At 42.3% G+C, this 24,227-nt stretch overlaps 1 protein-coding gene across 3 annotated transcripts in view; it reads right to left on the bottom strand.

The window, feature by feature from the left end:
- Positions 1–21,078, bottom strand: part of LOC115113302 (cullin-9-like) — a 50,187-nt gene extending 29,109 nt beyond the window's left edge. For 2 of the 3 annotated variants that reach the window (XM_029640815.2, XM_029640816.2), the window contains exons 1-2: positions 20,922–21,005; positions 19,345–20,007 (exon numbers count right to left, since the gene is read on the bottom strand). In XM_029640815.2, coding sequence (XP_029496675.2) covers positions 19,345–20,002 — 658 coding nt within the window. In that variant the 5' untranslated portion in view covers positions 20,003–20,007; positions 20,922–21,005. Of the gene's footprint in view, positions 1–19,344; positions 20,008–20,921 lie in introns of all 3 variants that reach the window. The other variant, XM_029640814.2, reaches the window with a different exon arrangement.
- Between the last annotated feature and the right edge of the window lie 3,149 nt (positions 21,079–24,227).

The raw sequence follows: 24,227 nt of genomic DNA, 5'->3' as shown, positions 1-24,227 counted from the left end.
TCGTAATTAAAATGCTAATTCAAAGACGAGACAGTAACTTAAATCAAATTCATTCTGAATAATAACGGGGGAACAATTACGATAGATTTGTGTCCATCGAAATGTTTTTATAAAATTAGCGAATTGAGAGATGTTGATTGATGTTGTAAACTCTAATTCAGGATTCAACAGATGTGATAAATTAGGTTTGGTTTATCGAACCCGAAATACTGTTGTTGCAGACAGCCAACCATTATTTACAATGAGTTGAAAATCGTTGCGAAATGAGTCAAAATTGAGAGCTTGTTGATGACATCACTCGCGAGGTTTCCGTCGCCACGGAAATGATGTCTTGACTGGGGGTGACAGAGAAAATGGTTAGTGTCCTTTAGAAGGAGGTGCGGCCATTAATGTTGAGTCACTTTTCAGAAGTTGATAAACATTTCGAAATACATTTTTAAAAAAGGAGTATGTAAATCGTCAGGAAAGATGCTAAAAACTAGCAGCTGATTCGCTGGGTGGGTATCATTGATTTGTGGCGTTTATTTGGACTGTAATTGGGCCGTGAGAGAGAGGGATTGGATGTCTGAGTCATAAAACATCGTGATGGTGGATTCTGATGGTTGTTGATTTTTGGTTTGATCGTTTGAATAGCACCAGTGAATTTGAGCACTGTTTCCATTATGTGGAACGGTGTCAGGGTATTAATGGTGAAAAGCAACCTCTATGGTAAAACATAATTGTACATGTTTCGGTAAACTAGCGAGGTTGAATTTGGTTATTTGAACATTTCCCTTGATACGTAGACATACGTAACAGGGGCAAGTTGTTTTTCCTTGAGGAACACGCAGATGGTGTTTTGTTTTATTGAGATGTAAATGTGAGTTGAAGGAGCCAAGGGAAAATACGTTATTTTTATTAAATATCAGGGATTATAATCTTGGGGAGAATGAGGCCATAAACGACCAAATTGGAAAGGCCTGGAAGTTTTGATTAATCATTAAGGTTTGCAAATATATACACATAAAACATTTGTTAGGACTATTTGTTTTGGTGCAAAGGTATTTTAAAGAGACACGCTCAAATATGGAACTTTATGAGTTTTAAATTACACAAGTGAATTTGGATTTTAAGGATAAAGGGTTCTTTAATGTCTAGTGTAGTATAGAACTTGACTGTAAAAGGGCGGGTTGACTCATGGACCTTATCATGACTGTCTTCTAAGGTCTGATCAGCCTTAGGGGAGAGTCATTGGTATAATGAATGTGGTCATATAGAGTTACTAGTTTTAAGGTAAATTCATTATAAAGGAGTTTAGGTTAGGAGGTTAGGATAGGATATATATTAAGCCAATAGGGCAGGGAATTAAATAGAAAAATAAGTTTCAGTTCTTAGGGGTGATAAATTACTGTAGATAAGGAATTCTGCACTCTGCAACATATATTAAATTCATGTTATTGTCGGATAGAATACTGAGGGTCCTTGAAGGAAGGATTTTGATATGATAAGCATTTGTTTTGAATTTTTTGACCAATCTTACCTAAGTCATTATTTAGAGTAGGTAAGGTTGATACCTGGGCAGAGTCAGGTATCAAAAGGGGGATGGGTAAATTGTGGTCTAGGATAGGATGGGGCTTATTGGATAAGAAACTAAAAAAAAAAATTTTTTTAAATGTAAGCTAACAATTGGGAATAGAAGTTAAAGATATAATCAGATAAAACATATGAGAAATTGTTTGTTAACCAAGCCTGTATGTCCAGGATTTTATGCATTACAGGTGAACTACAGGTGAAGTCACTCAATCCAGTCCCAGAGGCTTGGGGACCATAGAAGACCCCTGGTGACAGCTAGCTGAAAGAGCTACCCAGATTCATATCGCACGGCGGAAGGGTAAGACATTTTTTCACTGTCGGACAATAAACAGAGTTCGGGAGAAGAACTGGAATTAACAGAATTCCGGGGGCCAACTCTCGAATGAAGTAACCCTACCTGTCCTATCACCCCTGTTTTTGTTCATAGAAGTGAAGATGTGTCTGGCTCTGGCTAAGTGATGTGTATTTTGTTCCAAAATAAGCATAAGAAATCCCTAGATCTGGGTAGACAAGAAGTTAGAGTAGAGATTACATGATAACCGACTTCGGACAGTTCTAGGATTGGAGAAGAGGGTATCCTTATAGCATGGGGGATCCCACAAGGGTGGATAGGTTTTCCATGATATGGGGAAACCTGGGAGCAATGTTGAACTTTGTAAAGGTGATGAAATCCTACTAACCATCAAAACTATTAAGCTCTCTGATGCAGGCACTCACACCCTCGGACTACAAAGGACAGACATGATGGGTGTGTTTTCTATTAAGGTACTGCCAAGACCAGAGGTAGCCGGACACACTCCTCTACCACCACTGTGTTAAAAATACCATTCAGGTAATTAATGTTAGAGACTATTCGGCTATGGATCAATTAGAAACTGAGACTGGTTTTGATAGTAGGGACAATTTGTGGCTGTCTTATATGAGGTACACAGCTAAAACCCTGAGAAGAAAGGACTGTATTATTTGTAGTCATGATAGACCTGTTCTGGCTACACACCCATTTGCTGTAGGAGAAGGAGGGGGGTGGTTGTGTATTTTGAGAAGTTTTTACCAGGTTAAGCCTAATTCAACCCTCTGTTCCTCTTTGAGCCTTGTGTTTCCTGCAGTACCTCCTCATCGGGCCTCTTGGGGTGTTGAGGCATATGGGGGCAATTACGAGTGCATCACGGGTACAGGTAATGGCATTGATTATGGGAGATTGCCTGAAGCTGATTGCAGGAGTAACATAACCATTAATTCCACTTGGCCAGTTACAGGCCTAAACCAAACTAGTGGTCTGGCTGATGTATGTTGGATGAGTGGAGCAAAAAGAGTGCTGAGACCCATTCTTAGAGGAGAATGGCAAGGTACGTGTGGTCTGACCAGTTTGATAATTCCACGGACCATTGTTGATGTTGTTGCTGAACAGCTGCTGAGTTCTGTAACCAGGGGACCTGAAAACATTCCATCCCATGGGAGACATAGATGTAGTAGTGCTCCATGGACAGAGGATGTAGTTGACATACACACTAACCTGTTGGGAGTGCCAGTGGGGATTCCTCATGAGTTTCAGGCCTTGGGTAGGAATGATGGACTCTGGCACTTACTACCTACTATGGGTCCAGCCATGGTGGATGCTAGACAGACTGCATGGATTAATTATATCTACTATAATCAACAGCGTTTTGTGAATTACTCCGTGATGCACTCACTAGTATGTCTGAACAGCTTGAGGCCACATTTGGGGTTTCCAGACAGAATAGACTTGCCTTGGATATGCTTCTTGCCAGTCAGGGGACGTCTGCAAGATGTTCGGTAAACAATGTTGCACATATATTCCTAATAATACCAGTCCAGATGATAGTTTTAAACTTCACAATCTAAGGCGGGGTTGATGCACTATCTGCTAAGATGAGGTCCACAGGGGGTGGAGGAGTCTGTTCTCTTGGCCTGGTTTGGTAAGTACACTGGTATGATGGTTACTGGATTTCTGACCCTAATTCTTGTATTATTTGTTATTGATGTGATGTGCTGCTTGCATCATACCGTGTTTTGAGAAGTCTGTTACAGATGTGGTGAGGGCTTCAGGCATATGCCTTTGCTTGATGCTCAGTTGGCGATGCCGATACGGAAGCATGCTTTCAGGGGAGGATGGGACTGACTGAGGATGACACATGGTTTGGAGTCCCTGGGTGGCAAGGAGCCCACCTGGTACAGGATAGGAGTAGCTGAGAGGACCAGATGGTTTCTAATAATTCTTTACTCTGTTTTCCATGACCAAAGTTTTATCCTACATCTTACATGTCAATAGCAATAAAGTTTTATCCTGTTTTTGATAAGTGACACCCTTGGGGGAACAAGCATACAACAAAGGCATATATAACTTGTTATTAGTAATAAACTTTTTATTATTTTCATGAAATGCTATGACTGATGAAATAAAGGATAATTGAGTGACACCCTAGCGGGAGTCAAAAGGGTGACCTAAATTTCACACTATTTTCTTTTGTTCTGTTTTTGAATGAGCTGTTCTCTTTTAACATGAGGGTAGTTTAAACTTTGTAACTGTTATGTGATTCATTGCTGAGTTTTTGTTCACACCCTTGGGGTTATTTTACATTATAGCCATTACCATATATATGATTGAATATTATCTGCTGTTGCCTGGTGTGGATGTATGTATGTGTTATGCTACCTAGCTGATTTGAAACATTGTTAAAAGTATCAGGGCCATGGAACTTTCTCATGCTGGAAAAATACAGAAGGGAGGGCACATTCAGAGCGTGGGGTTGCGAGAACAAGCGGTCTTTTTGGTTAGATAACAGGAGCCAGGTGCGAGATAACGGTATGGAGCATGAGACCCATCTTTCAGTTTTTGCAGCAATTTTAGGAGGGGATCCAGTTGCTTTTATTGATTAAGCTTCTCCATTGTATGTCGTGTCCCATCTGGGATGGGAAGAGGGGGAAATTATTTTTCTTTGTGGGCCATTTCCGGATAGACATACCTAGTTTAGGATATTTTTCCTTTTTGGATTATGTCTTCGTTTTTGCTTGGAGTAATGTATCTGGACTATATCACATCTCTTAGGAGATGTGAAGAGAGGGTATCAGAAACTTTTTCCTGCTGGAAAAAGTTGGCTAATGTGGAAAATAATTTTTACTTTTATTTTGAGCTGTTCTCCGCTCTGTTAAATGAGGGTTGTAAGTTCCTAGGTGACTGGTAGCCAACTTAGTACATAGTGGGATTGAATGGAGAACATGATGGTAATACATAAATATCTATTTCTGTTTAATACCGTGCCTTATTTCATAGTCCTTTTGGGAGAAGTTTCTCTTTGTGTCTGGATCTAGTTAGGTTGTGTCACGTCTCTGGTGAGACGTGAAGAGAGGGTTTTGTAAAGAATTGCTATTATGCAGGAGACCAATCTATTGCTAAATACATGGCTATTGCATTGTTATAACTGAGATAACACATAGCAACGTATTTTCACAGTAAAGCCTGTGGGGTCCCCTACAGGATAGCTCCCACATTACACACATAATCTCTTTTTTAACTGAACACTGTGTGCCCGAAGAAGATTCTACGATGACGGACAGACAACTGAGCCAATGGCGGAAGACTACAGACTACAACCAGCTGAACCAATCCGGAGATCCGATCTTCCTAGAGTCAACCTACTTTCTGTGACGTATATAAGGGCTGTGCTGACTGTTTACGCGCTCTCTGCCTGCTGTTCCAACACGAACTAACGGAAGAGCCGTAATTACGCTGTACTACATATTTTCACTCTGAATAAACTGTTTACTTGTCATAAAATGTACCACTTAGTCTGAATCGATCCTTGACCGGCTCACCCATCTACATATCCAATTGCTAACACCGGTAAATGTTGAGTCATTAATCTAGTATTACCGCCCAGGCAGCATCAGTAACGTAGTCAAACTGAGCAATATGCCCAGCACTGAGCAATGCAAGGTAGGCGGCCTCTTCCTGATATCTGACACATTCAGCATTCAAATGCTAAAATGGCTTGAGTGATATTAGGTTGTCACTCAAATAACGCTTATGTAATTTGCTAGGTTATCTTCATTTCGCGCGGTTAAAATAGTGTAATAAATGTAAGCTACCGGGAACAGCGGCTACTTAAAGCTGTCGTCAATACCACTACCAAGGTACTGACTGATCTCGTTCGCAAGATCCGGGAGCATAATATCATATCACAAGACTGGAGAAAAGTACTCATCTTCAAACTGTCAAAGAAAGGAAACCTCAGCAAATGTGGCAACTAGAGGTCGACCGATTAATCGGAATGGCCGATTAATTAGGGCCGAAGTTCTCATAACAATCTGAAATCGGTATTTTTGGGCGCAGACTTGCGCACAGTTAAGAACACATTCTTATTTTCATTCTTATTTTCAATGACTGCCTAGGAACAGTGAGTTAACCTCTTGCTTCTACTTGGGACGCTTGCGTCCCAACTAGAGCTCTGGAAATGCAAATGCGCTACGCTAAATGCTAATAGTATTAGTTAAAACTCAAAAGTTCATTAAAATACACATGCAGGGTATCAAATTAAAGCTACACTCGTTGTGAATCCAGGCAACAAGTCAGATTTTTAAAATGCTTTTCGGCGACAGCATGAGAAGCTATTATCTGATAGCATGCACCAATACACTACAACACAAAAGCACAGCAGGGGACGTAAACAAAATAATTAGCATTTCGGCGTTACACAAACCGCACAATAAAATAGAAAACAGTCATTACCTTTCACCATCTTCTTTGTTGGCACTCCTAGATGTCCCATAAACACTATTGGGTCTTTATTTAGATTAAATTGGGCCATATAAAGCCAAGATATCGTTATATGTAGACTGTGTGATAAACGAAAAAAACAGCGATTTCACAACGTAACGTCATTTTTTTAAATTCAAAAAGTAGACGATAAACTTTCACAAAACACTTCGAAATACGTTTGTAATGCTACTTTATGTATTAGTAAACGTTAATAAGTGATAAAAATCATTAGCTGTCGTCTTGGAAAAAATTTCACGAGAGAGCTCTTCCGGAATGTTTTGTGCGGAGACCGGAGGTAAGTGGTGCCCCTGTTTCGGTTCAACCAAGAATCAAAGATGATTCAATTCACAAGACTCTAGACAACATGGGGATGCTGTGGGAGTTGAATGCTCGGTCTTATCTAATTCGGCTCACTGTTAACAATTGCTGGAAGTGGCGCAAGGATATTTATTTCCATTTTCTGTGATCAGGTTTTCCTGCGCTTTCCGATGTAACGCACGTTATGTTATAGCCACAGTCGTGATTTAACCAGTTTTAAAAACGTCCGAGGGTTTCCTATCCACACATTCTAACCATATGAACGTACTATATTCCTGGCATGAGTAGCAGGGCGCTGAAATGTTGCGCGATTTTTAACAAAATGTTCAAAAAAGTAGAGGGTAGGAGCAACAGGTTAACTGCCTCGTTCAGGGGCAGAACGACAGATTATCACCTTGTCAGCTCGGGGGATCCAATCTTGCAACCTTACAGTTAACTAGTCCAACGCAATAACGACCTGCCTCTCTCTCGTTGCACTCCACAAGGAGACTGCCTGTTACGCGAATGCAGTAAGCCAAGGTAAGTTGCTAGCTAGCATTAAACTTCTTATAAAAAAACAATAAATCATAACCACTAGTTAACTACACATGGTTGATGATATTACTAGATATTATCTAGCGTGTCCTGCGTTGCATATAATCTGACTGATCATACAAGTATTGGACTGAGCAGTGGTAGGCAGAAGCAGACGTGTAAACATTCATTCAAACAGCACTTTCGTGCGTTTTGCCAGCAGCTCTTTGTTGTGCGTCAAGCATTGCACTGTTTATGACTTGAAGCCTATCAACTCCCGAGATGAGGCTGGTGTAACCGAAGTGAAATGGCTAGCTAGTTAACGCGCGCTAATAGCGTTTCAAACATCACTCGCTCTGAGCCTTCTAGTAGTTGTTCCCCTTGCTCTGCATGGGTAACGCTGCTTCGATGGTGACTTGTCGTGGTGTTGCTGGTTCGAGCCCAGAGAGGAGCAAGGAGAGGGACGGAAGCTATACTGTTACACTGGCAATACTAAAGTGCCTATAAGAACATCCAATATTCAAAGGTTAATGAAATACAAAATGGTAGAGGGAAATAGTCCTATAATAACTACAACCTAAAACTTCTTACCTGGGAATATTGAAGACTCATGTTAAAAGGAACCACCAGCTTTCTTTTGTTCTCATGTTCTGATCAAGGAACTGAAACGTTAGCTTTCTTACATAGCACACATTGCACATTACTTTCTTCTCCAACACTTTGGTTTTGCATTATTTAAACCAAATTGAACATGTTTCATTATTTAGTTGAGGCTAAACTGATTTTATTGATGTATTATATTAAGTTAAAATAAGTGTTCACACAATGGTCTATTGTTTGATAAAATCCATTTTTATAGCCTAAAACGAAACATTTTGTGAACCACTTGTGTTGTGAATTCCGTCTCATTCCATTTTCGATGTAAACACACACACACTAAACGTGACTTTTCCAGTCATGTTTGGTTTCATTGCAATCAACTGGTTTGTTTGTAACACAAGCAAACTTGATGGGTCATTTCCCGGGACGTATTGACTGAAAGAAACCAATTTGAAGACAACAAGTAATGACATCATTGGACACCAATGATATGACCGCTGTTTCGTTGATTGACTGTATTTTAACCCAATGACCACTGATCGTTTTGAAATCTAGCTGGGTAGATAGCCAATGAGCTGAGGTAAAAGGCAATATGTAATGTTTATGTGTTGGAAGACCAACCCATGTAGTAAAGCTCCGGCGTAAAGAGGGTCAATCGCCATTGAAGTTTCATACCGGAAGGAGCAACGCATGTTACGCTCAGCGTTGTTTTGGTAAAGCATATATATATATATATATATATATATCTATCTCTCTCTCAATCAGTATGGCAACTAAGTCAGGAAAAGCTAAATCGAAATCTAGATATACACACAATTTTAGGAGAAATTGATCGGGAAAGTGAGAGAGATTGTTGGAGGACGATTCCCAAATGGAGGAATATTTTTTGAATGGAGAGGACATAGTTTTGGACTGGTAAGTTCTTCTCATGCTAATGCTGTTGTTTGAAATTAATAATAAAATATTTGTGATTTTTGAAAATTGTAGTAGCAATATATAAAAATGTAATGTAATGTGAGACGAGTGTGTCTGCCGCCCCACCTCACATGAAATAGCCTATTAGAGGCTGTTGAGGGGAGGGCAGGCCCACAACAATGGCCAAAGTGAAATGGCGACTGTAGATCTAGCTGGTCTGTCATAATATAAATGAGACAGTAGATCTAGCAGGTCTATAATAATATATTCAGCCTTATGTTCCCTGTACTCTTATATACATCTGTTTATTATACCTGTTGATACAGGGCTCATATGTGAAACTATTCTAACTGAACATTTTCTTTCACAGTGACACGGACTCCGAATGGGAGCCCCCAGTGCCAAGGTGTCCTGGAGCTGGTTCATCCAGCTCCTACCACAAGTGGCGTTCATCTGCCCAAATTTCTATTTGCCCAAATTTCTAATTTCTATTTCTGCAGGTTTGGATGTGCCTCAGGGCCAAAAGGGCACAGCATGGAGGCGTCGCTGTGTTCTTTGCAAAATGAAGTCCCCCATCACCTGCACCACATGCTTGGTGACCCTCCGCTTTACAGCAGAAAGAGACTGCTATGGCACCTGGCATAGCAGCAGCACAATATTGTGTAGAGGACTGAGGGTCTTCCAAATATTGAAAGTGTTATTTTGTAAATGTGTTAGGGGGGTGTTAGAATACCATTTTGGTATTTTGTATATAGTTATTCCATTCAAAATGTATAACTTCACCAATTTGGCCCTTGGGTACATTGGGCTACTTGTGTGGGACACCTGGGTGACTTCATGAAAAATGTCATGTAGCACACTCATTTTGGGAGTTATCATTCTGAAACTTTGCACAAGTACTGTTGCCGTCTTATGTTTTTCACTGAAATTGTCCCCATCATCCTGAATGTTTGTTTTGTCTTTTTCATTTTAAAGATATAAACATGAAAAAACATATGGTTTTTTCATTATATTACCTAAACCAGATCTATTGTGTTATATTCTCCTACATTCAATTCACATTTACACAAACTTCAGAGTGTTTTCTTTCAAATGGTACCAAGAATATGCATATCCTTGGTTTTGAGCCTGAGCTACAGGCAGTTAGATTTGGGTATGTCTTCAGGCAGAAATTGAAAAAAGTAGGAGGGTAACTGTAAGTAAGAGGTTAACAAAAGCGCATTCCCAAAAAAAGCACAATCATTGCACCAGTGTACCCAACCATAAACATCAATGACTTTCTTAAAATCAATACACAAGTATATATTTTTAAACCTGCATATTTAGTTAAGAAATTCATGTTAGCAGACAATATTAACTAGGGAAAGTCAATTCTCTTGCGTTCAGTACAAGCATAGTCAGGGTATATGTAGCAGGTTGGGCCTCCTGGCTCGTTGCGAACTGTGTGAAGACCATTTCTTCCTTACAGAGACCGTAATTAATTTGCCAGAATTTTACATAACTATGACATAACATTGAAGGTTCTGCAATGTAACAGCAATATTTAGACTTAGGGATGCCACCCGTTCAATAGGGAACGGTTCCGTATTTCACTGATATAATGAATGTTTTGTTTTGGAAATGATCGTTTCTGGGTTTGACCATATAAATGACCTAAAGGCACATATTTCTGTGTGTTATTTTATTATAATTAAGTCTATGATTTGATATTTGATAGAGGAGTCTGACTGAGCTGTGGTAGGCAGCAGCAGGCTCGTATGCATTCATTCAAACAGCACTTTCCTTTGTTTGCCAGCAGCTCTTCGCAATGCTTGAAGCACAACGCTGTTTATGACTTCAAGCCTATCAACTCCCGAGATTCGGCTTGCAATACTGAAGTGCCTATAAGAACATCCAATAGTCAAAGGTATATGAAATACAAATGGTATGGAGAGAAATAGTCCTATAATAACTACAACCTAAAACTTCTTAACTGGGAATATTGAAGAATCATGTTTAAAAGGAACCACCAGCTTTCATACTTTCTCGTGTTCTGAGCAAGGAACTGAAACGTTAGCCTTTTTACATGGCACATATTGCACTGTTACCTTCTCCAACACTGAGTTTATGCATTATTTAAACATGTTTCATTATTTGAGACTAAATTAGTTTTATTTATGTATTATATTAAAATAAGTGTTCATGGGCCTCCCGGGTGGCGCAGTGGTTGAGCAGACTGGTGGCGCAGACTCTGGGTTCACGCCCAAGCTCTGGTCGTAACTGGCCGCGACCTGGAGGTCGGTGGGGCAACGCACAATTGGCCTAGCGTCGTCCGGGTTAGGGAGGGCTTGGCCGGTAGGGATGTCCTTGTCTCATCGCACACCAGCGACTCCTGTGGCGGGCCGGGCGCAGTGCGCGCTAACCAAGGTTGCCAGGTGCACTGTGTTTCCTCCGACACATTGGTGCGGCTGGCTTCCGGGTTGGATTGCGCGCTGTGTTAAGAAGCAGTGCGGCTTGGTTGGGTTGTGTTTTGGAGGACACATCGCTTTCGACCTTCGTCTATCCCGAGCCCGTACGGGAGTTGTAGCGATGAGACAAGATAGTAGCTACTAAAAAAACAATTTGGATACCACTAAATTGGGGAGAAAAAGGGGTAAAATTCACACACAAAAAAATAAAAAGTGTTCATTCAGTATTGTTGTAATTGTCATTATTACAAAAATAAATATATATATAAAAAGTTATAATAATAAAATCAACATCGGTCCTATCGGCGTTGAAAAAACATTATCGGTCGACCTCTACTTAGCGCCATGTCAAAAGGTCTCAGCTATTCCTGATAGGGGAGTCACATTTAACAGTCCACAAGGTTGGACCGTCATGGCCCAAGGAGTGGGAATTCAAAAAGTACAGAAACAGAGGCGCAATACAACACTATAGCTGTGTTAGTCCATTCAAGACAGTAGAGCAGACAGTGTCTTTATTAATTAAAAGGACAATTGTGAGTGGCTTAATAAAAGAAAAATGAACCTACCATAACAATCAACAACCCAATTCAATGAATGTTGACTGGTTTCATAAAGCATGTTAAAAAAAATCTTTATCTTATCAAACATGAAAATGTTATCCATTTCCTCCAGCAAACATAGTTGCTAAGAAACCTTAAAACAAACAGTCCAAATCAGCCAAGGTGGCCGACGTGGCCTCTTTATAAAGGGAAGATGAGTAAGCCCTTCTTTTTTACCATTCATTGATGACGCATATGAGAAAAACATCAACAGCTCTACAACTGGGGAATTCTCTGTAATAAGGCTACATCAAATTGCCAAAAAGGGTCAGTTGGAAGGCAAAAAACATGGTAAAGAAATGCTTGGTGGGACCTGGTACAAGGCTTTATGTCACTGATCAAGTGTCATGGCTGTCAACTGCAACAGACTTAGCCAATGTCAACAATTCAGAGTATATTCAAATGAATAACAAACAGCTTAACAGGTCCGGGTTCACATCCGGACTAGTTGCACACAATTCCAAGTTACAGAATATTCATGTCATGACTAAAGGGCAAGTACGAGAGCCCATAGTTAGGCTAACCATTGCCCACAGGCTAACCATTACCCAAAGACTAACCATTACCCAAAGACTCACACCCTTAAAATCAAAACGGAAGCATTGTTGGTCAAATAGAAAATGCTACGCAAACTAAAGCCATCAGGCAAAGGTAAGATTAACCAGTGGAAAAACTGCATTGCTAAACCCAGAATTCAAGCCCCTCAGAAAATAAAGCTATAAGTCATTCAGAAATACCATTACTTAGGTCAATGATGTTCACAGAAGAATATATTTGAACCTTTTAATATCACACAGACCTAATGACCTATTATTAAGGATATGAATCTTTCCCGTTCAAGACAATCCAATACATTTCTCAGATTAGATGTCTTCTCAGGTCCAACAAGCTTTTCTCCCTGGCCCCTAACTGAATAAATGTATGTTTTAAATATGGAGACCAGGTCCAAACAGACAACCAGACCCAGCCCTGTATTGACCCTGTCAAGTCCAGACCAGGCTGATCCGAATCGAATGAGGGAAGCAGCAGAAAATACATTGTTTTTGCTGTGTTATTAACTGAAGCTTTTAAAAATGCACAAACTAAGGGAGAGGAAAACTGAGCTGGCAGCATGCGGGGGAGGAGCCGTGCTGTGTTTTTGACTGTGTGGCTGAGTAGCACAAGGAGGAAGAGAGTGAAGCAAAGAAGCCCACTTGTACTAGTTACTAACTTCTAGCTGCTAGGTTATTTATCATCCACTGATTACATAGCACTCGTTTTTACTGCATCAAACCAAGAGTAGCTAGTTAAGCTAGCTAATCAAAGCTACATTGGCTGCCCTTTCCCCTGTTCCTACACAGTAACTTCATTCAAAGTTGAAGGAGCAGCCTACCTGCTGGCTCTTGGTCATTGAAACATATCCTTCTCATTTAACAGCATCATTTTAAATAAATCTTCCATTGATATCCTAACTTGCCACAACAGAGTCAGAGGCTAATGCCACTGATGATTGGCCGACAAAAACAACAAGCTACATGCGCCTCCTATGAAAACACAATGTTAATGTGTGGGTAAAGTTGATCGTTTCGTAAGGACAGTAATAAGCTTTACGTATTGACCTCCGTACGTATATCCAAATGAGTTGCGTCTCTGGTAACTTACTTTTATTCCGGTAAAGCATAATTGACTTATTATCCCTTGCGCAAGTAGCCTACAGCTGTGGGAAACTGAGGGCCCAAAATATTTTATACAATGTTGCAAGCACATGCTTTGGGTTGGACCAACTTAATACAATGTTAAGTTCCTTGCAGACAGGCCATGCATAGCCAATGTGATTTATAGGATATTTACTTTTAAAACCAGGATATTTTCTACCTACCGAATGCAATATTTGTATTTGTCGGCTGTATGTATGCTATTCTTACATATTAGCACATTCACTTTTCGAATAGTAACATTGATTGACCACATGACATTGATTGAGATATGAAGACTATTACAAATTTAACTGTTCCATAAAATTGTGCATATGAAAATCATAATCATGTCAGCAGAAATGGTCAAATAAATTGGCACTCCAAATGGAAGAGGTTGTTGACCGCTGGTGTAGCCCATTACTGGCAACTTGACTAAATGGCAGAAGGCCAGCAGCAGCAGGCTGGGGGGGGTGTCAGGAACAGGTTCTCTTCTGGTTAGGCTATATTGATTAGAGGTCGACCGATTATGATTTTTTTGTAATAATGACAATTACAACAATACTGAATGAACACTTATTTTAACTTAATATAATACATCAATAAAATCAATTTAGCCTCAAGTAGATAATGAAACATGTTCAATTTGGTTTAAATAATGCAAAACCAAAGTGTTGGAGAAGAAAGTAAAAGTGCAATGTGTGCTATGTAAGAAAGCTAACGTTTCAGTTCCTTGCTCAGAACACGAGAACATATGAACTCTGGTGGTTCCTTTTAACATGAGTCTTCATTATTCCCAGGTAAGAAGTTTTAGGTTGTAGTTATCATAGGACTATTTCCCTCTATACCATTTGTATTTCATTAACCTTTGACTATTGGATGTTCTTATAGGAACTTTAGTATTGCCAGTGTAACAGTATAGCTTCCGTCCCTCTCCTCGCTCCTCCCTCGGCTCGAACCAGCAACACCACGACAAGTCACCATCGAAGCAGCGTTACCCATGCAGAGCAAGGGGAACAACTACTAGAAGGCTCAGAGCGAGTGACGTTTGAAACGCTATTAGCTCGCGTTAACTAGCTAGCCATTTCACTTCGGTTACACCAGCCTCATCTCGGGAGTTGATAGGCTTCAAGTTATAAACAGTGCAATGCTTGATGCACAACGAAGAGCTGCTGGCAAAACGCACGAAAGTGCTGTTTGAATGAATGCTTATGCGCCTGCTTCTGCCTACCACCGCTCAGTCAGATACTTAGATACTTGTATGGCTCAATCAGATTATATGCAACACAGGACACGCTAGATAATATCTAGTAATATCATAAACCATGTGTAGTTAACTAGTGATTATAATTGATTGTTTTTTATAAGATAAGTTTAATGCTAGCTAGCAACTTACCTTGCCTGTTACGCAAATGCAGTAAGCCAGTTTTTTAACCTGGATAACACTCGCCAGTCCAGCTTCCCTGCCCCATCCACCGATGCCCCCTGGACACTGATCACTTGGCTACATAGCTGGTGCATGCTGGACTGTCCATTAATCACGGTACTCCATTCTGCTTGTTTATGTTTTATCTGTCGGCCCCAGCCGCACTCAGGCTCTGTGTGTAGTTAATCCGACCCTCCCTCTGCCTAGTTAACGCCATTTTACCTGCTGTTGTTGTGCTAGCTGATTAGCAGTTGTTGTCTCACCTACTGTTTTAGCTAGCTCTCCCAATTCAACACCTGTGATTACTGTATGCCTCGCTGTATGTCTCTCTCAAATGTCAATATGCCTTGTATACTGTTCAGGTTAGTTATCATTGTTTTAGTTCACAATGGAGCCCCTAGTTCCACTCTTCATACCCCTGATACCTCCTTTGTCCCACCTCCCACACATGCGGTGACCTCACCCATTACAACCAGCATGTCCAGAGATACAACCTCTCTCATCATCACCCAGTGCCTGGGCTTACCTCCACTGTACCCGCACCCCACCATACCCCTCTCTGCGCATTATGCCCTGAATATATTCTACCATGCCCAGAAACCTACTCCTCTTATTCTCTGTCCCCAACGCTCTAGGCAACCAGTTTTGATAGTCTTTAGCCGCACCCTCATACTACTCCTTCTCTGTTCCGCGGGTGATGTGGAGGTAAACCCAGGCCCTGCATGTCCCCAGGCACCCTCATTTGTTGACTTCTGTGATCGAAAAAGCCTTGGTTTCATGCATGCCAACATCAGAAGCCTCCTCCCTAAGTTTGTTTTACTCACTGCTTTAGCACACTCTGCTAACCCTGATGTCATTGCCGTGTCTGAATCCTGGCTCAGGAAGGCCACCAAAAATTCAGAGATTTCCATACCCAACTATAACATCTTCCGTCAAGATAGAACTGCCAAAGGGGGAGGAGTTGCAGTCTACTGCAGAGATAGCCTGCAAAGTAATGTCATACTTTCCAGGTCCATACCCAAACAGTTAGAACTACTAATTTTGAAAATAATAAGAAATAAGTCTCTCACTGTTGCCGCCTGCTACCGACCCCCTCAGCTCCCAGCTGTGCCCTGGACACCATTTGTGAATTGATCGCCCCCCATCTAGCTTCAGAGTTTGTTCTGTTAGGTGACCTAAACTGGGATATGCTTAACACCCCGGCAGTCCTACAATCTAAGCTAGATGCCCTCAATCTCACACAAATCATCAAGGAACCCACCAGGTACAACCCTAACTCTGTAAACAAGGGCACCCTCATAGACGTCATCCTGACCAACTGGCCCTCCAAATACACCTCCGCTGTCTTCAACCAGGATCTCAGCGATCACTGCCTCATTGCCTGTATCCGCTACGGAGCCGCAGTCAAACGACCACCCCTCATCACTGTCAAACGCTCCCTAAAACACTTCTGTGAGCAGGCCTTCCTAATTGACCTGGCCCAGGTATCCTGGAAGGACATTGACCTCATCCCGTCAGTTGAGGATGCCTGGTCATTCTTTAAAAGTAACTTCCTCACCATTTTAGATAAGCATGCTCCGTTCAAAAAATGCAGAACTAAGAACAGATACAGTCCTTGGTTCACTCCAGACCTGACTGCCCTCGACCAGCACAAAAACATCCTGTGGCGGACTGCAATAGCATCGAATAGTCCCCGCGATATGCAACTGTTCAGGGATGTCAGGAACCAATACACGCAGTCAGTCAGGAAAGCTAAGGCCAGCTTCTTCAGGCAGAAGTTTGCATCCTGTAGCTCCAACTCCAAAAAGTTCTGGGACACTGAAGTCCATGGAGAACAAGAGCACCTCCTCCCAGCTGCCCACTGCACTGAGGCTAGGGAATACGGTCACCACCGATAAATCCATGATTATCGAAAACTTCAACAAGCATTTCTCAACGGCTGGCCATACCTTCCGCCTGGCTACTCCAACCTCGGCCAACAGCTCCCCCCCCGCAGCTACTCGACCAAGCCTCTCCAGGTTCTCCTTTACCCAAATCCAGATAGCAGATGTTCTGAAAGAGCTGCAAAACCTGGACCCGTACAAATCAGCTGGGCTTGACAATCTGGACCCTCTATTTCTGAAACTATCCGCCGCCATTGTCGCAACCCCTATTACCAGCCTGTTCAACCTCTCTTTCATATCGTCTGAGATCCCCAAGTATTGGAAAGCTGCCGCAGTCATCCCCCTCTTCAAAGGGGGAGACACCCTGGACCCAAACTGTTACAGACCTATATCCATCCTGCCCTGCCTATCTAAGGTCTTCGAAAGCCAAGTCAACAAACAGGTCACTGACCATCTCGAATCCCACCGTACCTTCTCCGCTGTGCAATCTGGTTTCCGAGCCGGTCACGGGTGCACCTCAGCCACGCTCAAGGTACTAAACGATATCATAACCGCCATCGATAAAAGACAGTACTGCGCAGCCGTCTTCATCGACCTTGCCAAGGCTTTCGACTCTGTCAATCACCATATTCTTAACGGCAGACTCAGTAGCCTCGGTTTTTCGGATGACTGCCTTGCCTGGTTCACCGATTCCTTTGCAGACAGAGTTCAGTGTGTCAAATCGGAGGGCATGCTGTCCGGTCCTCTGGCAGTCTATGGGGGTGCCACAGGGTTCAATTCTCGGGCCGACTCTTTTCTCTGTATATATCAATGATGTTGCTCTTGCTGCGGGCGATTCCCTGATCCACCTCTACGCAGACGACACCATACTTCCGGCCCGTCCATGGACACTGTGCTATCTAACCTCCAAACGAGCTTCAATACCATATAACACTCCTTCCGTGGCCTCCAACTGCTCTTAAACGCTAGTAAAACCAAATGCATGCTTTTCAACCGTTCGCTGCCTGCAATCCGCATGCCCGACTAGCATCACCACCCTGGATGGTTCCGACCTTGAATATGTGGACATCTATAAGTACCTAGGTGTCTGGCTAGACTGTAAACTCTCCTTCCAGACTCATATCAAACATCTCCAATCGAAAATCAAGAGTCTGCTTTCTATTCCGCAACAAAGCCTCCTTCACTCACGCCTCCAAACTTACCCTAGTAAAACTGACTATCCTACCGATCCTCGACTTTGGCGATGTCATCTACAAAATTGCTTCCAACACTCTACTCAGCAAACTGGATGCAGTTTATCACAGCTCCATCCGTTTTGTCACTAAAACACCTTATACCACCCACCACTGCAACCTGTATGCTCTAGTCGGCTGGCCCTCATTACATATTCGTCGCCAGACCCACTGGCTCCAGGTCATCTACAAGTCCATCCTAGGTAAAGCTCCGCCTTATCTCAGTTCACTGGTCACGATTGCAACACCCATCCATAGCACGCGCTCCAGCAGGTGTATCTCACTGATCATCCCTAAAGACAACACCTCATTTGGCCGCCTTTCGTTCCAGTACTCTGCTGCCTGTGACTGGAACGAATTGCAAAAATCGCTGAAGTTGGAGACTTTTATCTCCCTCACAAACATCTGCTATCTGAGCAGCTAACCGATCGCTGCAGCTGTACATAGTCTATTGGTAAATAGCCCACCCATTTTCACCTACCTCATCCCCATAGTGTTTTTATTTATTTACTTTTCTGCACACCAATATCTCTACCTGTACATGTCCATCTGATCATTTATCACTCCAGTGTTAATCTGCAAAATTGTAATTATTCGCCTACCTCCTCATGCCTTTTGCACACAATGTATATAGACTCCCCTTTTTTTCTACTGTGTTATTGACTTGTTAATTGTTTACTCCAACACTCTGTTGTCTGTTCACACTGCTATGCTTTATCTTGGCCAGGTCGCAGTTGCAAATGAGAACTTGTTCTCAACTAGCCTACCTGGTTAAATAAAGGTGAAATAACATATATATTTTTTAAATCGATTAAATCGGCCATTTCGATTATTCGGTCATTTCGATTAATCGGTCGAACTCTAATCTAGAACATCCCAAACATGCTCAATGGGTGACATGTCTGGTGAGTATGCAGGCCATGGAAGAACTGGGACATTTTCAGCTTCCAGGAATTGTGTACAGATCCTTGCAACAAGGAGCTGTGCATTATCATGCTGAAACATGAGGTGATCGTGGCAGATGAATGGGATGACAATGGGCCTCAGGATCTCACAGTAGCTGTGCATTCAAATTGCTACCAATAAAATGCAATAGTTTGTTGTCCATAGCTTATGCATGCCCATATCCCCAGCATGGGGCACTGCTCACAACATTGACATCAGCAAACCTCTCAAGCACACAACGCCATACACATGGTCTGTGGTTGTGAGGCCTGTTGGACGTACTGCCAAATACTCTAAAATTATGTTGAGGCAGCTTATGGTAGAAAAATTTACATGAAATTCTTTGGCAACAGCTCTGGTGGACATCCCTGCAGTCAGCATGCTAACAGCATGTCACTCTACTCTACTCGACAGTCTAAGAATGAAACTATCAAAACCCCATACCTGCGTCATGAGAGGCCAGAGCCCGGAGCATCTTCCCAGCACTTCGGCGGGTTTGTCGCTCTTTGTTGCAGAGCAGCTCCATGAGCAGGTCCAGGGCACCGGTCTCCTTGAAGACGCCCACCAGTGAGCCGATGCTGGCGTAGGCACTAAGCACGTGGATGGTGTGTGTGATGCTGATGGCAAAGTCGCTCTTCTTGGCCATCTGCTTGCGGGCCCTCGTGACCAAGTTCTTGACATCGTCCTTCATGTCTGAGAGCTCCACCTCGTCAAAGGTGACATCAGCAGGGAACTCTCCACTGGGCCTCTCCTCCTCCTGGAGGGGCCGCTGGGTGTCTGCCTTGCGCTTGCCCAGTAGAGTGGGGCAGTTGGCGTAGACATCCTCCGTTGACATCCACATCAGTATGTTCTCCGTCTTGCTCTCGCCTGAGGTTGAGCCGCTGGAGCCACCCACCCCTGAACTGCTTCCCCCACCTCCTCCTGCCTCATTGCTCCCTCCACCTGAGCCACTACCGTCGTCTATGGCCAGCAGGCACCAGCGGATCAAGTACTCTGTCTGGCCATCGTGAGTCCGCCGCTGCCGGATCAACTCCTCTGGATAGGCCTGCAGCTTCGTGCCCAGCTGGACAAGTAGGTTCCCATTGCGGCGTTCGCCTACCATGATTGCTGTAAGTGAAATATAAAGGAATGCTTAATATCAATATACTTTGATATCTGCATATATATTTTTAAAAACAGCTGTACATTAGTTTTGCAACGGTAAAGTAATTTTGAATCACCAATTAAGACTATGCAAATCAGAGTGAGATACTGGATGGGCAAATACTGTACTCTGCCAATGAAGGCTTAGTTGCATATAAGATGTACCCTTCTTGGGAAGGATAGACATGATAAAGCCATTGGTGAAAGGACAACTATACATTTCTGGAAACTTTAACTTTCACTGAGTTATTTGAACATCCCTTTTTCAAGGCAAAGATAATTAGCGAAATGACGCCACACTAAAAAGCCAGCTAACAGGTTATACTAGCCAACTCAGCTAGTCGTGTTGAACAATAATATCGACTAACATGTAGACAGTAAAGTATTTTGTTAGTTCAACTAAGTTACCTAAATAACGTTAGGTAGTTACGAACATCGTTTGAATAATTTGCATAAGAGATTGAGTAACAGTTAGCTAGCTAGTTCGCTAGCAGTTGCAAATGCCAAACACGGTCGTTAGCGCATTGCATACATGGTAAACGCTGGCTGTTGCTGCAGTTAGCTAGAAAAAGCTAACTAACGTTAGCTAACTTTGAACTTGAAACATCTGATTGCATAAGCTGTGAGGTTAGTCAGCTCTACTTTTTAAACACTAACGTTATCCTCATATTTACGGTGAACAGGTGTGGCTGCCAATGTCGATGATTAACTCCAACACACCAGTTTACCGACAGACTGCCTCATTATCAGCAGGGGCCCGTTTTGACAAGGCAAGCCTGCCTCAACTAGCTAGCTTGCCAGCATCGCTCAGTAGCTAGCTACGGATAGTTGGAATAGTGCGGCCTAATAACACTATAATAACAGGGGATACCTCTTACCTCCAGTGTTACAGGGTTTCCCCCTTTTCCCGCTCCTCTGTCGATGGAATGTTCTTCTCTGTTGTAATATGTCGTTTCCCAGCCTGGAACTAGTTTTTAGCCAGCGTTTGATACGGGGCGCGCACGTGACAGGTAGGAATTTCACCACGTTCACGTCATGTCGACAACTCGGTAACTACGAGTCAAATGAACGTAAGTTCTTTGTATAGACCGTATAACTTGCTATTGGTTTATTCTGATACCACCCAAGTGGGGAAACTCGGAATCCAAGTCTTTCGCTTTGCAAACAAGGGTGCAGGGTTCCGGTGACTTTTATCAATTCGATTTGCTAACCTCCTGCGTCATCTCTCGCCTCTTTTAAAAAAGGTCGAAGTTAATCGAGGAGAGTGAACGTGGTTGGAAATGCACTTTCTTGAAACAATATGGTTCTTCTCCATCACTCGCGCTTCATTAGGCAAATTACATTTACAGGGGTCTATCGCTCAATAAGTGTAAAGTGATCAAAACTAAGTAAATTAATTGTGCAAAACATTTTATAGAAAACAATAAGTAGTATGTTTTTCTCTAACAAAACGAAAGCTGATTCAAATGGGATGTGGAAGATTTCAAAACTCTTCTGCCGTTCTTTTTAGAGTCACTAATCGCGTTTCCATTCCATCCAGTTTTTATGCCAGTATGCTAGTAAGTCATACCTTATTTATTTTAATCATGACATGTATCCTATTTGTGGTACAATTGTATAAATTCCAACAGATCATTTGTTTTTTCAACATGGTGGGATCTTTTTGTGTCAGTAAAATAAATTATGCAAGAACTGGTGGAGGAAATATTGATTTAGCCATCCTCCCGAGTTGCGCAGCGGTCTAAGTCACTGCAACCGAAAAAACATTTTATTTTCATCCAATGTCTCATGTTTTAGGTTTACATGATTCATTAATTGCTGCTCATGCTATATCAAGTAGGCTGTTATCCTACTCTAAATATAACTACAATTGAAATAATCACTTTATTTTACCATTTTTAACTAGCGCAATGCTGCTGTTGTCAGCTAGCCAGCATAAATAGCGAGCTGGGAAGTGCTCGTCTGAACAACTGACTGAACCAACTAAACCAAATCCATTTGTCTCAAATAAACTTTCAACTGCGAATTTGGGCACGAGGCGTGTCCGTATAGCCTCCCCCACATTAGGTGGAATGCTACGGAAGTAAAGAGGAACAGTTTCTTTCATAGAATATTACATTGTTCACGTCATGACAGAAACGGCCATTTCCAACAAAGAATTTGAGACTGCGTCCAAGATGTCCTACCGTTGTTTTCATCGTGATCTATTCAGATTCGCATACTCCGATTCATGAACGGTCTATATCCGGGTTGCATCCAATGTACATGTCCATAGTATGGCCCAAACGGCGTTCCATAGTAACACAACAACATGCAGTGTGTCCCGCTTGCCGAGTATATTGTAGCCAATATCAGGCCAATATGACAGCTAAAGCACATTTATTGTAGTGATTTTCCCCGAAAATGTAAATCTACGGCATTACATCTACATATTTTTTTTTAAGTCCCAACTTCGGCAGATAAATTTGAAATTCTGGTTGAAGTTTCTAGCCACAAGCATAAACTAGCTAGCTGGGAAGGGCTCATTAGACAACTGACTAAACCGATTCTATGGCTGTGTTCGATTCTGATATTTTCCCAGTGGGGAAACTGCGCGAGTTTCAGAGTTACAAGTTGTCTTGAAAGCGGCATCCATCTCGCTGCGCATAATAAGTCATACATTTTGGGCATCAGGCTTGTCGCATAGCCTCTCACCCCTAATGTTTTATTCTTCTTCTCTGTGAGTGTTATGGCGGACCCATCCAAAAAAATGTGTATTGCCACCCCCCCTAATGTTTTGAAATAAGCTTCACGATAATATCATAAAATTCGTGAAAGTCCTGTCATTTAAGATAGATAACAATACACTCATTGCGCAGTTTATTATGTACACCAACCCATTCACGAAAAGGGATCGCTCCTACAGACAGTGAGTGTCTGTAGGAGAATGTGGCAGTGGCTTGCTATATAACGCAGGCAGAAAGGCATTGGGGCATTCAATTACTGTTCAATTGAACGTTAGAATGGGCAACAACAAAAAATCCTGCTGTTAATTCAGCCATAACAATCCGCCTAAGCAACGGTATGATCGTCGGTGCCAGGCTCGCCGGATACAGTATCCCCAAAACGGCCACCCCCTGACCTTTTCACAGATAGGATATTGCAGCAGAAGAACACACCGGGTTCCACTCCTATCAGCTAAAAATAAGCAGCTCCAGAGTGCATATGATCACCAACACTGGACAATTGAGGAGTGGAAAAACATTGCCTGGTTCATCGAATCCCAGTCCTGTTGCGTCTACAGCTGCACAATCGAGAGCATCCTGACAGGTTGCATCACCGCCTGGTATGGCAACTGCTCGGCATCTGACTGTAAGGCGCTACAGAGGGTAGTGCGAACGGCCCAGTACATCACTGGTGCCAAGCTTCCTGCCATCCAGGTTATCAGCTTATCTGAACATTGTTGCTGACCAAACCCAATAGAGCATTTTTGGGATGAGATGGATTTGGCTGTTTGCAACATGAACGTACACCGTCCAATCTGCAGCAACTGCGTAATGCCATCGCTTTAGCATGGACCAACATCGTCTGTGAAACGTTTCCGACACCTTGTAGAATCCATGCACCTGAAGAATTCATAGCAATAAAAATGGCTTACAGACTACCAAGATACATCAGCAATCACTACGTTAACAGCATATCTGGACTGACATCAATCAACAATAGACAGTCAATCATTGGCCAGAAGTTCATCAACAGAGCCGCTCACAACCCATCATTGAAGGAAGCCGTGGGACAGGCCAAATAGACCACAGATACACCCATGTCCATAATGCTGAAACTGACCTAGAAGAGAGGAAAGGGCAGAAGAAAAATAATAATAATACAAAAAATACAATCAATTGTGTGTGTATGAAAGTGTGTAGAATTGCACTCCTTAGCGCCCCCATCCCTCTCCCCCTGCACATTTGTGAGCAAATTTTTTTATGACGTTTTCTATTTTTTATTTTTTATTTCTATTTTATTTTTTAAAGTAAACACCACAAACTCATGTCGGGAAAAGAAAAAGGCGAAACTAATCTACACCCGTTCTGATAAAAACCCTAGCCTCTGGGGATGCCTTGCTGGACCACACCCTCCTTCCTTGCTCCTGGCCTGCCCTGCCTCTTCCACCAATCCAATGGTTTCTTATGGACAGAAAAGAG

The sequence above is a fragment of the Oncorhynchus nerka genome, linkage group LG28 (assembly GCF_034236695.1).
Source record: "Oncorhynchus nerka isolate Pitt River linkage group LG28, Oner_Uvic_2.0, whole genome shotgun sequence".
Lineage (NCBI taxonomy): Eukaryota > Metazoa > Chordata > Actinopteri > Salmoniformes > Salmonidae > Oncorhynchus > Oncorhynchus nerka.
This window is presented reverse-complemented; position numbering and strand designations above follow the sequence as displayed.